This window comes from Narcine bancroftii, chromosome 1 (genome assembly GCF_036971445.1).
Source record: "Narcine bancroftii isolate sNarBan1 chromosome 1, sNarBan1.hap1, whole genome shotgun sequence".
Taxonomy (NCBI): Eukaryota; Metazoa; Chordata; class Chondrichthyes; order Torpediniformes; family Narcinidae; genus Narcine; species Narcine bancroftii.
In genome coordinates, this window is record NC_091469.1 from 424870878 (window position 1) to 424887934 (window position 17057).

At 37.3% G+C, this 17057-nt stretch overlaps 1 protein-coding gene across 10 annotated transcripts in view; it reads left to right on the forward strand.

Annotated features, from left to right (window-relative positions):
- dnah5 (dynein, axonemal, heavy chain 5) overlaps nt 1-17057 on the forward strand; it is a 343529-nt gene that overhangs the window by 270707 nt on the left and 55765 nt on the right. For all 10 annotated transcript variants that reach the window (XM_069914173.1, XM_069914167.1, XM_069914169.1 and 7 more), the window contains 5 exons: nt 8265-8444; nt 9651-9788; nt 12142-12277; nt 14854-15170; nt 16295-16450. In XM_069914173.1, the coding sequence (XP_069770274.1) occupies nt 8265-8444; nt 9651-9788; nt 12142-12277; nt 14854-15170; nt 16295-16450 (927 nt within the window). The remainder of the gene's footprint in view (nt 1-8264; nt 8445-9650; nt 9789-12141; nt 12278-14853; nt 15171-16294; nt 16451-17057) is intronic.

Genomic DNA, 17057 nt, shown 5'->3' on the forward strand with positions numbered 1-17057 from the left:
AGGGCTTAACCTTTCTACATTCCCAGACCGAGTGTAAAAAAAAAGTGCCTGTCTGATCACTACATAGAAAACACAAATCTGACCCACTAAATCCATACTTTTTCAATTTTTCAAGAGTTAAATATAACTGATGAAGAAAGTTATAATTAACTAAACTATAATCGTACATTAATTAATTTTGTAACACTATTCAAACACATATCAGACTACCCCTCCATAGAAATAGGACTAGATAAATCTTTCTCCCATTTATCCTTTATTTTAAATATATCTACCTTTTTCATCTTTTCCTGTAATAACAAATACATTTCTGAAACAAATCCCTTTTTTCCCTTATCCACAATTAATCTCTCAAATTTCATTTACCCAGGTAATATTATCTCTCTACCAAAGCATTCTAATAGTAAATCTCGTATTGATAATAAGCAAATAAAGTATTTGGTAATATATCAAATTTCTCTCTAAGTCTATTAAACAAAAGAAACGAACCTACTTCAAAACAATCTTCCACTAATATCACTCCTTTTGATTCCCAGTCCTTCAAATAAGGATTATTCATAGAAAAATGAAATTAGCTGATTCTGATATAACAGTGTTTTGGCTGAAATCTTACCTTTCGATCCTATAAGCTGATTCCACTTATACCATACCCCCATCAAATGTTTCAATACTGGCAGTGTATGTCGTTGTAGAAGCAAAGGATTCCATTTATATATAAAATGGTGTATTGATCTTTCCTGAAATTGATCCATCTCACCTTCGCCCACATCGGAGGTTGGTCAATATAAAACAGTCTATTAATAAATTTTAATTGTGCTGCTTGATAATAATTTTGAAAATGTGGTAATTGAAGACCTCCCAAGTCATATCTCCATGTCAACTTTTGCATAGAGACTCTAGATAACTTACCTTTCCACAAAAATAAATGAGCTACTTTATTTAATTCCTTAAAAAACCTTTCTGGAATAGATTGAAACAAATTTTGATACAATTTACCCATCCAATCAGTGTTAACGGTAACTGCGTTCATCTATTTAAATCAAACAATCTTATTTAATAACGGTATATAATTTAAACTATATAAATTTTGATACTCTTTATCCACTATTACACCCAAATACTTAATTTTATTTGACCATTTAAACTTCGAGAGTTGTTTACAATTGAGTAATCTCTATCTGATACTGGTAATATCTCGCTTTTATCCCAATTTATTTTATAACCTGACATTACCCCATATCGTTTCAACAAATTTTGTAGTGGTTCTACAGAATTCTTAGGTTGAGACAAATATATCAACACATCATCTGCAAACAGATTAATTTTATACTCTTGCCCGCCAATTGTAATTCTCTTAATATTCATTTCTTGCCTAATTGCTTGGGCCAAAGGTTCTATAACTAATGCAAATAAGACTGGGGACACAGACAACCCTGTCTGGTTGATCTAAACAAATTAAATACCTGCGAAATCTGTCCATTCGTCACCTCTCGAGCAGAAGGATTAGTATATAATGCCTTAACCCAACCAGTAAAGAGTGGTCCAAATTTATATCCTTCTAACACCTTAAATAAAAAATTCCACTCCACACGGTCGAAGGCCTTTTCCGCGTCTAGCGCTAATATCATTGGTTGGTTGCGTTGCTGTCTTGAAGCATTAATTATTGAAATTAATTTAGTAATATTATTAGCCAAATACCTATTCTTAATTAATCCTGCTTGATCCACATGTACTAACTTCGGTAAACAGTTAGTCAGTGTGTTTGCTAAAACTTTTGAGACAATTTTATAATATACATTCAATAAAGATATTGGTCTATATGATGCTACTTTTAATGGGTCTCTGTCTTTCTTTGGTATAACTGTTATTAATGCCCTTGAAAACAATTCTGGAAATAAACCTATATCAGTGGCTTGTTTATGTACATCAGTATATACTGGAAATAACAAATAGTAAAATTCTTTATAAAATTCTGTCATAAATCCATCTTCTCCAGGTGATTTTCCACTTGGCATAGATTGTAACACCTCCTTAAGTTCCAAATCAGTAAATGAACCATCTAATATCTTAATATCCTCTTCCTCTAATAAAGGTAAATCTAAATTTGATAAAAATGAATCAATCTGCTGCACATCAGAAGTCCCTTCAGATGTGTATAAATCCTGGTATAATGTACAGAATTAATCATTACTATCCTGTGGTTTATGTTATCCCCGAATTTCTCCTAACTGCATTAATCGTTCTAGAAACTTGTTCAGTTTCAACTGCCAAGCTCTCACCCAACTCATAATAACACTGTTTCGATCGCTGAATCATTTTTCATAATTTTAAGTTCGCTTTGTATTATAATGAAGCTTCAGTTTAGACAACTGTATCTTATTATCTTCTGTTGCATTTTTCTGAAAAGTCTTCTCTAATGCTGCAATCTCTTTTTCTAAATCCTGAATTTCTGCTTTATATTGCTTCTTCACTTTTGCTGTATAACTAATAATTTGACCCTGTAAATATGCTTTTAAAGCATCCTATAATATAAACTTACTTTGAACTGATCCCTCATTCATTTCTAAAAATAACCTAAAAACATAATAAATTCAGGTCCTTTTAACAACATCTCATTAAATCTCCAACAATAACTATTTCCCACCATCTCAGCAACATTGCAAGAAATTATCGAGAGTCTGACAAAATTCTACTCTTACACTCAGTCTGTTCAATTCTACCCTGCACATGTGCTGATACCAAAAAAAGTATTCTTGAAAACGAATCATGATGTGCTGAATGTTTCCACTAAATTTAAATCCCCCATCAACTCACTTATTCTTTTCGCCATTTTAGTTTTCTTCACAATTGTTGGAGATTTATCCAACAATGGATCTAAACAACAATTAAAATCCCCTCCAACCATAATGTTCTCATTTGATTGATTCAAATGCAAAAATGCATCAGTAACAAACTGTAAATCGTCTTCATTTGGTGCATATAAATTCATCAAAGTCCAAGCTTCTGAAAACAATTTACCTGAAAACTCTACCTGCATTATCAGAAAAAGATTCTAAAACAAAAGGCACCCTTTTATGTATCAAAATTGCTACTCCTTGAGCCTTGGAATTAAAAGAGACACTATTACATGTCCATCCCAGTCCCGTTTCAATTTCAAATGTTCTTTCTCCGTCAAATGAGTCTCTTGTTGAAATGCATGTCCACCTTCATCTTTTTGATATAATCCAACAAACTTTTCCTTTTCATTGGATGGTTCATCCCTTTGACATTAAATGTCGCAAAATTCAATTTACTCATTCTTCCCCTCCAATGGCACCCGACACAACAAACCTTTACACAAAATATAGCCTCAAAAAAAACCCTCTAAATCTACCAATATAAAAAAAAATAAAGAAAAAACCCACCCTAAATATGAAAAAACCCTCAAATAACAACAAAAAAAAAAACACCAAGTGGTACCCCCCTCTACTACTGGGTGTGGTCTAAACCACTAGTGGCAGATGACTTCGGAAGAAACAAAGCCATCTACCCTCCCCAGCTGATATTCCAATATCAGGAAAAAAAAACATAATTAAGAATTTAGTCCACAACTCCCATAGCACCAGCTGCTTGATGCGCATCACCAACAGCACCCGCATCTGATCTCCCATCTCGATCAATTGCTGCTTCTCCACTTTCTTCCTGCCATTGCCATTCCCCCGTGGATCCTTCGGATAGGTAGGCCTCAATTTTTCCGCACTTTCAGCTCTTTTAATTGTGTTCTTTTTCCAGTCTGAGCCTTCGTTCCCTTCATTATTGCTGCAGTTAGTTGTTAAACTTGATCAGAACAGGTTTTAAATATTTTAACCATCTTTAATTTTGGGGCATTGATTATTCAGCTGAGGAGAGGTGGTTTTACATGTCCTCTTCCTATACCATCTTGCCACACCCCAGAAATAAACACGTTAAGCCTGTTGGTGTGTGAATTTGCACTCTTGAGCTTTCTCCCCAACAAGATGGTGTGTCCAGAGTCTGATAGGACATTCAATTTTTTGGCTGCAGTTCCAAGGCAGGAGATGTAGAATCCATGGAAGTGAGGGAAGTTTGGATAATGTTCTGAGCTACATTCACTACCTTCTGCAGTTTCCTCCAATCTTTTTGATTTTTTTTCAAAAACATACATACAGTGAAACCTCGTTAGAATGTGATTCGTTAATCCGCGGAATCGTTTATAGCATGGGTATCTGTGGACCCCAAACTGCTAAGGGGCGAGCTGATGATAATCAGCCGGTGACCAAACTCCATGTGCCTGACAGTCCCCTTCTTGCTGCCTGACAGCCCCCTCCCTGCTGCCCCTGCCCCCCGGTGCCAGACAGGGGCAAGGGCTTCCAGTGTGGGACTTCGGGGCAGGGGTGGTTGGCACAAGACACCCCTGCCCGACATCCTGCAGTGGCTGCCCCTGTCCTGACATCCCATGCCCGCTGCCCCTGCATCTGTTCTGCGACTCGGCTGTAACACGGTATGAAATCTTGGACCCCAACTACCGCCTAACGAGGTTTTACTGTAGTTACTTTTATAACCTTTTTTTCCCCTTTTTATTACTGTATCGGGGCCCATATGTGATCCAGGTATGGCTGCTAGACCTTTACAAAAGTGTCGTATTTGACTTTTCCCCCCATAGGTATACAGCTGTTCATTTACGCAGTCCATCGTACTTTAAGTAGAGGGGAGTTGAACTTCCAAGTGATCGTGATACAATTTTTTGCTACTGCCAGTGCTATTATAAATGAGATTTGATATTTAGTCAATTTGTTGCTTATTTCTATGTAATTACCTAATAGATGTAGCTCCAGGTCACCTGTGAATGCCACTCCTGTTGTCCTGGTTAATTTTTCTGTGATTTCTTGCCAAAATGACCTCACCGTCACACATGACAATGTAGTATGCGGGGGGCTGTCTTCAGTGAAAAAGGCTGTGAGAAATCTAGCCTGTGGAGCTAGATAATATTTTTTGAAATCTAGAAGTCCTCCCAGCCCGTAGTCCCATGTCAGTTTTTCCAATGCAATTCTTGGTACCTTATTATTCCACAGGAACTGTCTAATATGGTTGTTTAGTAGCTTTTTAGGTTATGGAATAGACAGCAATTGGAAAAAAGGTATTGCAGTCTTGGCATCATTTTCATTTTGACGCAGTTAACTCTTCCCACTAAAGTAATCGGTAAGTTTCTCTATTTCTGCAGGTCTCTGTCTATCTTCCAAGAAAAGAAACATAATTTAGTTTGTACAGATTTTGCAAGTTGTTGTCAGTTGCTAGTCCAAGATATTTTATTCCATCCGTCTTCCATTTAAATTTACTTCCTTTTTGGTAACTTCAATATTCAAAATTTGTTAATGGCATTATCTCATTTTTATCCAATTTTATTTTGTAGCCTGATAATCTTCCCTATTTTTCCAGTATTCCTTGTAATTTTTCCAAAGATTTATCCTGGGTCTGATAAGTACAAAAGCACATCATTGGAGAATAGACTGATTTTGTGTTCTTTTTGCCTGACTTTGAAGCCCTTAATATCCAGATGCGTTCTTATTATCTCCACCAGCAATTCAATCACTAAAATAAAAAGTGCTGGTGATAGAGAGAAACCATGGCTACTTGATCTACTCAAGGGGAACACCGTCGACATCTAATTGTTTTTATTTTAGTTTGTGGTTTATGGTATAAAGTTTTATCCAATTTATAAATGTTTTCCCTATTCCAAATTTTTCCAGTGTTTTAAATAAAAAGGGGCATTCCAAATGGTCAAATGCCTTTTCCGCATCTAAGTAGACTTTAATACTTGGATTTAGTTCAGATTTTGCCAAGTGTATTACATTAAATAATCTTCCTCGACTATTTGAGGAATGTCTTCCTTTAACAAATCCTGCTTGATGTGTATTTACCAGTTTTGGCAAGTATTGTCCTAACCTATTAGCCCAATGATTTTGCTAGTATCTTATAATCAGCATTTATCAGGTATATTGGTGCATATCAGTGGTTGTCAACCTTTTTCTTTCCACTCACAGACCACTTTAAGTAATCCCTATACCATCGGTGCTCTGTGATTAGTCAGGGATTAATTAAGGTGGGATGTGGGTGGGAAGGGAAGGTTGAGAATCAATTGTTAATGAAATATTTTGCTTCAGAAAATCTGTCATTGGCCCATTTCCTTTGGAGTATATGAAACCGTGCACATCACGGTTTTCAAATTTTATTTCCATCCACATAACACCTTAAGCAATCCCTGACTAATTACTGAGGACCGATGGCATAGGGAATACTTAAAGTGGTATGTAAGTGGAAAGAAAAAGGTTGAGAACCACTTTATATGACAACATTTTTACTTGGTCCCTATTCTTTTATGATCTTTCTTCTTTCTTTGGCTTGGCTTCGCGGACGAAGATTTATGGAGGGGTAATATCCACGTCAGCTGCAGGCTCGTTTGTGGCTGACAAGTCCGATGTGGGACAGGCAGACACGGTTGCAGCGGTTGCAAGGGAAAATTGGTGGGTTGGGGTTGGGTGTTGGGTTTTTCCTCCTTTGTCTTTTGTCAGTGAGGTGGGCTCTGCGGTCTTCTTCAAAGGAGGTTGCTGCCTGCCGAACTGTGAGGCGCCAAGATGCACGGTTTGAGGCGATATTAGCCCACTGGCGGTGGTCAATGTGGCAGGCACCAAGAGATTTCTTTAGGCAGTCCTTGTACCTCTTCTTTGGTGCACCTCTGTCATGGTGGCCAGTGGAGAGCTCGCCATATAACACAATCTTGGTCAGTTGAGAATGATTCTGGAAGGGTCTGTTTCCACTGCTTGGCCCAGGACTGGGGCATTAATAATTCTGAATTGTCTATAAAATTCAACCTGTAGGGTGCCCAGGGCCTTTTCGATTTTTTTCCATTGTGAAGGGAGTATCTAATTCTATCCTTTCTCTCTCTTTGATCTTGTCCATTAATCTTTTTTTTCTATGTCTCATGTTTTTGGTTTTTCTTCCAGTGCCTTTAGCCTATATTTTTTTGTCCAGCTCAGCCTCTGAATGAGTCAGTCATTCATTCCATTAAGTCTTCCATGACTTTGATTTCTGTTACCTTTTCGATATGTCTCTCATCGCTGATTCCACTCTCATAAAATGAGTGCATAAAATTTTTATTTTGTTCAGGATGTTGGTTATATCTTGGGCCAACCCCCCCAGCTCTGCTGGGTTCAGCTGGTCCAAAGGCCCCTCTTGAGTTGCTCCTCTTTGGGTTTCAACTTGATGTTCCTGGCTGAGCTGTTGTTTCTTCAGTTTTTGCTTTTGGTTGCCTTGGTTGTTTGGCACTAGTTTTATCCATTTTTGACACTAAAATTCTGGTTTTGAGCTTTTTACCATCTTTTTAATACTTTTTATGGTGAGCTCTTTTGTAGCACGTCTGCTCAGCTCCTTAGCAAGTCCACGCCCCCCTCAATTTCCTCCAATCTTCAGCACAGCAGCACCCAGGTAATGAATACAGCAAATACGCTTTTGTTGGTGCACTTATTGTTGAGGGACATGGGGAACTTTGTGCACTTGATCTTCTAGAAAGCAGAGGTGTGCTTTCTTGACTGTTGCATCAATGTGGTTGGTCCAGTTTGCAACACAAAATGTTTTCTCTCAGATCTTGAAACCGTACACTTTCTCCATTTTAGCACCATTGATGTGGACAGGGGAATGGTCTCTACTCCCTTGCTTAAAGTGTATGATTATCTTCTTTGTCTTATTGATGCTGAAAGAGGGAAGTTGTTATCTTGGGCCAAACCACAAGACTTTCAACTTTCTTTCTACATTTCATAGCATTATATTTGATTTTATAGCTAAATTGTCCAGAGTATAGGAAGACAGGATAGACTAATCTGTAAGTATTTCTCCTGACATTGTTGATGCGAGTGTGTAGATCAACAAGCTGTATTTTCACTCTCTTCCATCCTATCCTTCACTAATTTTGTTTTGATTAAAAATTTTGGGTTTAAGAAGCAGTGGAAGAACTAAAATGTATTTACTGCCAAAAGAGAAACTTGCATAAAAATCTCATTAACTACACTAATTTGATGTTCTTGATGACCTTATTGTATATTAAATGTGTTGTTTGGTGCATTTTCACAAATATATTCAATTGAAAATTCCTCTGTAATCCTGTGACAAAATAGCAAAACTGATGCTTTGTAAAAAAAATTCATGGTAACTCACTTCATCTCGGAGAACAGTGAAACACACTAATGCTTAACCCTGTCATTTTACCATCCTAGCAATTTCCTAAAGACACAATTAATGAGGAAGTTGTTGATTTACTTCAGCCTTACTTTGAAATGACTGACTACAATATTGAAACAGCCAAGAGAGTCTGTGGCAATGTAGCAGGAATCTGTTCTTGGACTAAGGCTATGGCATCCTTCTTTTCCATTAACAAGGAAGTTTTACCACTTAAGGTATTTTAAAGTGAAAGTACTTAACATTATGATAAAAATTGATCATTTAAAAAAAACCAACTTCAAGTGATGGGCTGTAGCAGCATATGGGAGTGGAGAGTTGTGGAAACAAATTTATTGAACTTTAATCTATTGCTGAATGGATTAAATGCCAAATGGAACATTTCTATCACAGGCTTTTGTAACATTCTGGCCATCAAACCCACTTAAAATAATCATAATATCTTTGTAATGACCTTCCTTAACTGGATCATAGTCGAGTGGAATAATTAATGAACTTGAAAAATGAAATAATTTGGTAAGCAAGAATAACGTGAGAATGTCTTGAGTCCCAATTGATGAATATGAAAATGAACATTAACTCATATGAGAGGAATTATTCAGAAATCGGATGCAGACTTTTACAAAAGATGGACCTTTGAAGAAATTTTTTGAAAAATTGAGAGAGAATTCAAAAGTAGTGGCCTGGTGGGAGGGGGCGGGGAGTGTGGGGGGGGGGGGGTGGAGGGAAAGGCAAAGATTGTATAAGCTGTAAAATATCTACTATGAATTGTGAATTAAGAAATAGAGATGGATGAAATGTGGGGTGTCAATGGGATGAGAGAGAGCTGGGGTGGACTTTTGTACAAGGGTAGGAAGAAATCAGAAGATTTAAAGTTTGGAAGTGGTTAGAGGACTGCAGGAGCTTGTTGCGTCCAAAGATAAAATGCTGGTGAAAGTTGATGAGTACTGGAAAGAAGGAAGCATGAGGGCTCATTGCAAATTAAGGCACAGGGAGGTGAGATGTAGCTCAATGAAGCCAAAAGAACAGCTGTTTTTTTTTAAAATTGTTGTACCAAAATGATGTTTAAACAGCAGAGGAAAGTTTATAATGTTCCAAAGATGGAGGCAAAATTTCATTATTTTACAGTATGACAAGATTGTGATCTGTATGATCATTTTGCAAGTGTGATACTGATAAGGGCAAAATAACAGATTGGGTTCTAAAGGTTAGAGTTAATGGCCTTCTTTTAAATTGTAGCAAGTTGAGTAATCCAGGATTTGCTATCAGTTGAGTTGAGTGATGTGTGAAAGAGGCGCTGCTTAGGTTTATCAGTAAATAAGCAGGATCTGCCCCTGTGATGCCGTTTATTTTAAAGTGAAGGTATCAGCATTTATAATCTGTTGCTTGTGGCATGGTTTAATATGCATATGTATTTGTGTTAGGCTAATTTGGCAATCCAGGAAAATCGGCTCGCCTTAGCCATGTTAGATCTCCAGAAGGCACAAGATGAGCTGGATGGCAAACAAGTAGAACTAGATGTTGTACAAGCTGCATATGACAAGGCCATGACAGAAAAGCAAGTAAGTATTAAATGGTAATAGATTAATTGCTATCTAATTATGAAATATAACTATTGCTTTAATTTTTGAGGAATAACTTCCGATCCTTGATTATTAATGGAATACTGCTATTACCAAATAAATTTGGGGCAATGTATTGCTTTTAGCAGCTCTGTTTACATTGTACAAATTATTTGAGTTGTCAGAATCTATAAATGAAATATACTGATTATTATACAGAAATATACATGCCTGAAACAATAAAGGAAGAAAGATACATTTTTGGCTAGTTTGCCTTGAGCTACCTCAGGTATGCAGCCACAATTCATTAATCCACGAACCTTGCCAATATTCTCATTTATCAACATCTAATGCCATAGCTGAGAGCTTCCTATCTCTCTTAGCACATGTTAAACTGATACTCAATTTGAAACAATTGCTTAAAAATTCAAACACAAATGAAAAAAGTGGTGTATTCATCACAAATAACCCAGTTGTTGGCTGAAACTTGTTACCCATTCAACTGTTGCTCAGGTTGTAGCACTGTCCCACAATGTATAATGCAACAACCTGATCTTGTTGCCAAAAGATCTCAATTGGCCAAAACATCAAAGAATTTTCATAAATTTAAAGAATCATTATTGAATATTATTTAGACAAAGTGTAGGTGAAAATCAGGGAAAATAATATATTCCAGATGGGACTTCAAGGTCCACGACTGAGCGGCACCACTATTCACAGTATCCTGAAAGATGTAACTGTTAAACAGACTTAAATCAAGCAATGAACGAACATGAAGAGGTAATCTAATTTGATTTTGCCAAGTTACACATCACATATATCAGTACTTATCATTAGTTTGAATGATGCAATAGGAACAATGACTTTTCAATGACTTTTCAGCTATAATTTATAAGACAGATGACTAGGAATCTGTAAACAAGCACTTACCTTTGAGCTTCCTGAGTGGCCATATGTGCCATGCTTCTACATAGTTACATAAACTGGACTGCCAAGCTTTAATATGAGTAAACACAGCCAGACAAAGATATGTATTATTGACGTTTTGGGCTTGAGCCCTTCTTCGAGGCATGAGTGAAAAGGAGGCAGGAGCCTGAATTAAAATAAAGGGCAGGGAATTGAAATGGATGGCAACTGGGAGTCTCTCACTATTGCAGTGGACAGAGCAGTGGTGCTCAATTAAGCGATCTCCCAGTCTGCACCCAGTCCTTCCAATGTAGATTCACAAGTGACGTGTTGCTTAACTTGGATGGACTGCTCGGCGCCCTGAATGGAGGCGAGGGATGAGGTGTGAATCAAGTGGAGCACCTCCTGCGGTCACAAGGATTGATGCCTAGAGGGCAATTGGTGGAAAGGGAGGAGTGGACGAGGTAGTCACAGAAGGAGCAGTCTTTGAGGAAAGCAGAGAGGGGAGGAGCAGGGAAGAAGTGTCTGATAGTGGGATCACATAGTAGGTGGCGGAAATGGCAGAGGATGATACGTTGGATGGGGAGGCTGGTGGGCTGGTAGGGATTCAGGGGAGATGTGTAGGTAATGGAAGATACCCAGATGAGCACCGAGTTAATGGTGATAGAGCAAAAGTTTGAGAAGAAGGATACCTCTGATGATTTGGCATGGAAGACCTCATCCTGGGAGCAGATGGAGGAATTGAGAGAAAAGAAGGGAATTCCACAGTTGACGGGGTGTGGAGGTGTATCGAGGTGGCTTGGGAGCTAGTGGCTTTGTAGAAGATGTATGTCAAGAGTTTGCCTCCTGAAATGGCGAAAGGGGACTATGTTGCTAGAGATAAAGTGAATTTGAAGTCAGGGTGGAAGTTTTCAGCAAAATAGATAAAGACATCATGGATTCATGAGGCAGCACTAAAATGGTCATTTCATATAGTGGAGGAAGAGTTGAGGGGCCTTGCTTGTGTAGGCTTATAGCATGGACTGCTCAATCAAAATGAGGGATAGCTGAGGTCCATGTGGGTAGGCTTTGATCTGTCAAGCTTGTTTTGGGTTAATTGAGTCCGGCAACATTTGTTGATCTATGGGCTGTAAATTTTGCTTCAGTTGTTTAAAGTGACACTTCAGCAGATTTTGACCAGTAATTTTATTGAAAAGATTTTTTTTTTAAACCTATTTAGCTTTTTGATAATCAAGAGGATAATTTCACTTCTTGCAAAGAGATTAATGAAGTAAAGCCCATGGCGTACAATAAATGAGATTTTTTTTCTTTTAAAATGTTACTAAATATCCAAGATTTAATGCCGATGAATCTGTTTTAAAGAGGTCATTTGATATTTTGCGATAAATTGTCTCTGATGTCCATTATATTTTGCAGTGTTAGCCATTGAAATGTTTCTCGTTGTTAGGCATTGCTGGAGGATGCCGAACGGTGCCGATACAAGATGCAGACTGCTTCTAGTCTGATAAGTGGACTGGCAGGTGAAAAGGAGCGGTGGACTGAGCAAAGCAAGGATTTCTCAGCACAGACTCAACAGCTTGTAGGTAAGTTGAATATCTGTTCATTGCAGTAAAAAAAATCATGTACAGTTAAATCCCCATTATCCAGCCCCCACAGGGATCACGGATGCCAGAAATGCAACTTTTCTGGTTTACTGAGACTCAGTCTTCCTTGTAACTTACAAAATTAAATTCAAACGCTAGTCACTGGCACTATGACAGCGTTGTTCTAGCCGCTACAATAACCATGCTGCCGTCATGATTAATCTGCCCTCCCCCAAGTTTACAGATAAAGCTTTACTAATATACTTAATACTAACAAAAATAAAGACCCTTACTAGGCAGAGATAAGGAGATGCTTTGGGAGAGTCGCCCCAGCAGTGAGCAGCATTGGGTGGCTCTTCATCCTGGATAGCATCATTTCATTCCAACGCAATTTTATTCAAGCAGCTGCTGCAGGTGGGGCATGACCAGGCCACTTCGCTGGTTGAATGTTTGCGCCCATCATAACCAAGGTAACTCGACTCATCTCCATGCAAGTGCCCCAGTCAGGCAGCTGACGCACCTTCCTCGCGCTGACAACTCAACTCACCTCCACACACAAGTGGGTCAGACCCTTGGCGCACCTTCGTCAACCCAAATCACCTCCACGCAAGTGGCAACAGCGAAAAGAATGCATTCACATTAAGAGATATTGCTAATTCAGTGGGCAAATATGTGGTTGTCCAACAAAATCTCAGTGAACTCCCGCAGGGTCCATCCACCCAGTGGTAGCCATTCGATCTATCTATTTATTTATCTATTTATTTTCTTGATTTTTTTTGCTGGTTGATTGAATTCTGGATAATGGAGATTGTACTGGATAATGGAGATTTGGAAAATCTAGGCCCTTTGGAAAACAAGTCTATTTCATACAGTAAGTTATTCCTGCCATTGAACTATATGGTAATATATATTACGAGATCAAACCAGCAGCCACAAAGAAGACATATCACACAGGGGTAAAGATGAACAATTACTTTATTAACAAAAAAATTCACCTTCAAACTTTATTTCTAAATCCCCCCCTTTTATAACAATGCCCACTGGTTACTATGCAAATTTCTATAACAGTGTAAAACTAGTAAATTCCCCAGCCTAAATATAACATATGCAATTAAAGTCTAAGTTATATTTCCAACCAGCCCACAAAAAAAACTTAGATACAAAACTCACAAAATTTCGATCTCAACTGAAGCAAAGATCATAAACAAAATTCTGTTTGTTTGGTAAACTGAAGCCAAAAGATCTTTGAGAGAGAGAGAGCACAAAATTCGATGTTGTCTTCTTGTGTTGCTTGCAGAGAGAGGAACAATGGCTTGATCCGAATCCTTCTGGCTGCCTTTGGAATATTCATCCTTTTTGAAATTCCAATATTCTAAACTGTCTTCCAGACCATGACTCATGCTCTGGGCCTTCTTCCACTCCACAGCACCCCCAGTGTGGTTTATCGTCCAAGTCCAGAAATTTTTAATCATTTTCTGCACATGCTCAGTCCGTCTCCCACTCTCTCAGCAGTCCACCTTCACCTTGGCTCTCTTGGGCAAACTGTCATTTTTCAACACAAAACCACACAACACATAGGCTAATACACAACACAGAACTCTGTAACATATAAGAGAATTGAATTGGCTGGGTTACTGTTTGGAGTGTTTAAATTAATAAAGTATGAATGTCAAAACTGAATATAATCCTGAATAGGGTGAAAGATTAATTATTATTTGTATTTTTCTGTCAAAAATGCAACAAGAATATGTTTAATAGTATATATTTCAAGTGAACAGTAAAATGACAGTTCCTTCAAATTCAGTTCCATTTACATGATTGTTAGTTTTAAAGATAAATAAAATCAAAGATAATGGTTTCAAACCTATTAAAGGCATGCTCCCATTTCCTGAGGTTTAGCCTGACCAGAACAAGAAAATGATTAAACAGCATTGATTTTCCTCTATTGTTGGAATGATCTGTGATTTTTCTTTCTGGCTTGGTCCAGAGATATTTCAATTCATGCTGAGCCTTAGGCTGATACGTGGCAAGACAGGACAATTTTGCTGATTTTTCTTATAAGAACACTCGTTATTTTGATTCGCAAAGCATCTAGATGGAGGTTGGGAAAGAATGAAAAGAGTTACTGAAGAAGCTTGATACCTGTTCCTTATAACTTTGAAGAGGGATATAACTAACCTTTTCAACATTAAAGGATCCAGATGCAAACCCTGCCACCAGGGATTTTTCAGTCAATTTCTGCTTGATCGTCCAAATCCTAAAGACAGGGAACCTGATTAAAAGGCCTATATTTGTCTACTCCTGAAAAATATTATGCATCATGGAACTGCCACCTCCTGAGGACAATTTTCTGTGTTTCTTGCATGAATACAATAATTGCACTTTTTAAATTTTTCATTGGATGAAAAGTTTTTTTGAGGTGCACAAGAACATTGAATAACTATTAATGCAAATTTTCCTTTTTTTTTTCCCTCTCTAGTACTTTAATCCTGCTTGGTTTAACTTCTAGGAATGTAACTTGTGCCATTAAATGGCAAATTAAACAAAAATCGAACTGGTGTTATTTTTGATTTTAGGTGATGTATTGTTGGCCACCGCATTTTTGTCATATTCTGGTCCCTTTAACCAAGAATTCCGTAATTTGTTACTGAAAGATTGGAAGAAAGAAATGAAAACACGTAAAATTCCCTTTGCCAGCAACCTAAATCTTACAGACCTGCTAATAGACATCCCAACAATTGGTGAATGGAACATGCAAGGTTTACCGAATGATGAGCTGTCAATACAGAATGGGATCATTGTTTCTAAAGCAGCTCGTTATCCTTTGCTGATTGATCCACAAAACCAGGGCAAGATATGGATAAAAAATAAAGAGATTAGCAATGAACTTCAGGTATGACAATGTTCTTTTCAGTTTGTTACTTATTTTGTCAAACTTTTGACTTATTTATACAAATTAATGCTGATAGTAAATCTTCCTCTGCCTTCGGAAGACTAAAGGAAATATCTGTTTTATTAAATGACAATAAGGTAATATTGAATTGATCTTGAAGCTTTATCCATGCATAACATTAAAGAAGTTGCATTCTGTGCATGTCCAGAGTTCAGGCTTTATAATACACTGTCATTTTAAATTTAACAAACCTGTTAAGATAACCCATGAAAAAAAAGTACTCTATCTCTCAAAATAATCCCATTTTTCATAAAGTGAACTATTTTGAAAGAGGAATTTCAAATTCTTGGCAATCATGTTTATTACCCTCTCATTCCATTACATTTAAAAAGACATGTGAAGTCTTGACCATGCAATTTGTGATGGAAAACCAAAATAATGTTGCAACTACATCAAATTTCGGTTCGGTAAGATTTGGAGTATTGCATGCAGTACTGCTCACCACATTACAGGAAGATTGTAGAGGTTTTGAAGAAGGATTGGAGTGTGTTATCCAAGTTTGTCCAACCTTTCACTTTTGCTTTTTTTTTATCTGGAGTGTTTTAGGTTCAGGATGACCTGATAAAAGTATGAGTCCTGAACCCAGACTAGAAATGTCAAATGCTAGATTTCAGATAAGAAGCAGAAAGTTTAAAGATTTGCCAGAATTATTTTTAAGAAATATTGTTAAATAAACTAATATGGATAGGTTTGTTGATTTACATTTATATTAATTTTCATATGTACATGACATGACCTGTTATTTGTTTTATTAGAGGACTTTGTATGTAAGATGTATATATTAAACTCAATAAAAATATTTTAAAAGGGAAGAAAAGATTTGTGAGGTAATTTTTTTGTTTGCTTAATGAGTGTTGGATGCCTGGAACACACTGCCAGGAGATTTGGTAAAAGCATTTTAGATAGCAACATTGAAGAGACATATGAACAGGCACATTAGACAAATGAAGATAATACGTTGGGATTGATTTAGATTGCCATCATGTTCAGCACAAAAATGGTGTGTCAAAAGACACTGTTCTATGATCTATGTTTTTATTAAGGTTTTGATATTATATTTCCAGATTACTTGTCTAAATCATAAATACTTCAGAAATCACCTAGAGGATGGACTTTCTCTTGGAAGACCAGTACTTATTGAAGATGTAGGAGAGGAATTGGACCCGGTCTTAGACAATATTTTGGAAAAAAACTTCATTAAAACAGGTTCCACGTACAAGGTAAAGTGACATTGATGCTGAACTTTATTCATGGAATGTTTAGGTAAAGTTGATGGCTAAAATGTACATTAGCATTGAGCTCACTGTCAACATTTTATGCAGTAAAGGTTGGATTTTTTGTGATACAAGCCAAAATAATATTTGTATACCTTTACATTCTTCCTTTAAACCTTTTTTTCAGCTGTACTTCTCCAAAGGCATTTCTATGCCACACAACTAAACTGGATCCTAAATACTCTAACCAAATATACCATCAATTCATATATTAAAAAAAAAATTATATTTAGACATACAGCACCGTAACAGGCCAATCAACCCTGAGTCCATGCTGCCCAATTTACACATCATTAACCTACACCCCAGTACATTTTTGAAGGATGGGAAGAAACCGGAGCCTATGGAGACAACCCATGGAGACAGAGAATGTCCAAACCCCTTACTGACAGCACGGGATTTGAACCCAGGTCCAGTGCCGATCACTGGTGCTGTAAAGACATTGCCCTAACTGCTGCGCCATCCGTATCTGTTACATGTTTTTCAATGATCATACCAAGGAGAAGACAAAGCTTCATTCCCAGATGAACTCAATTCCTCGTATACCCAATTT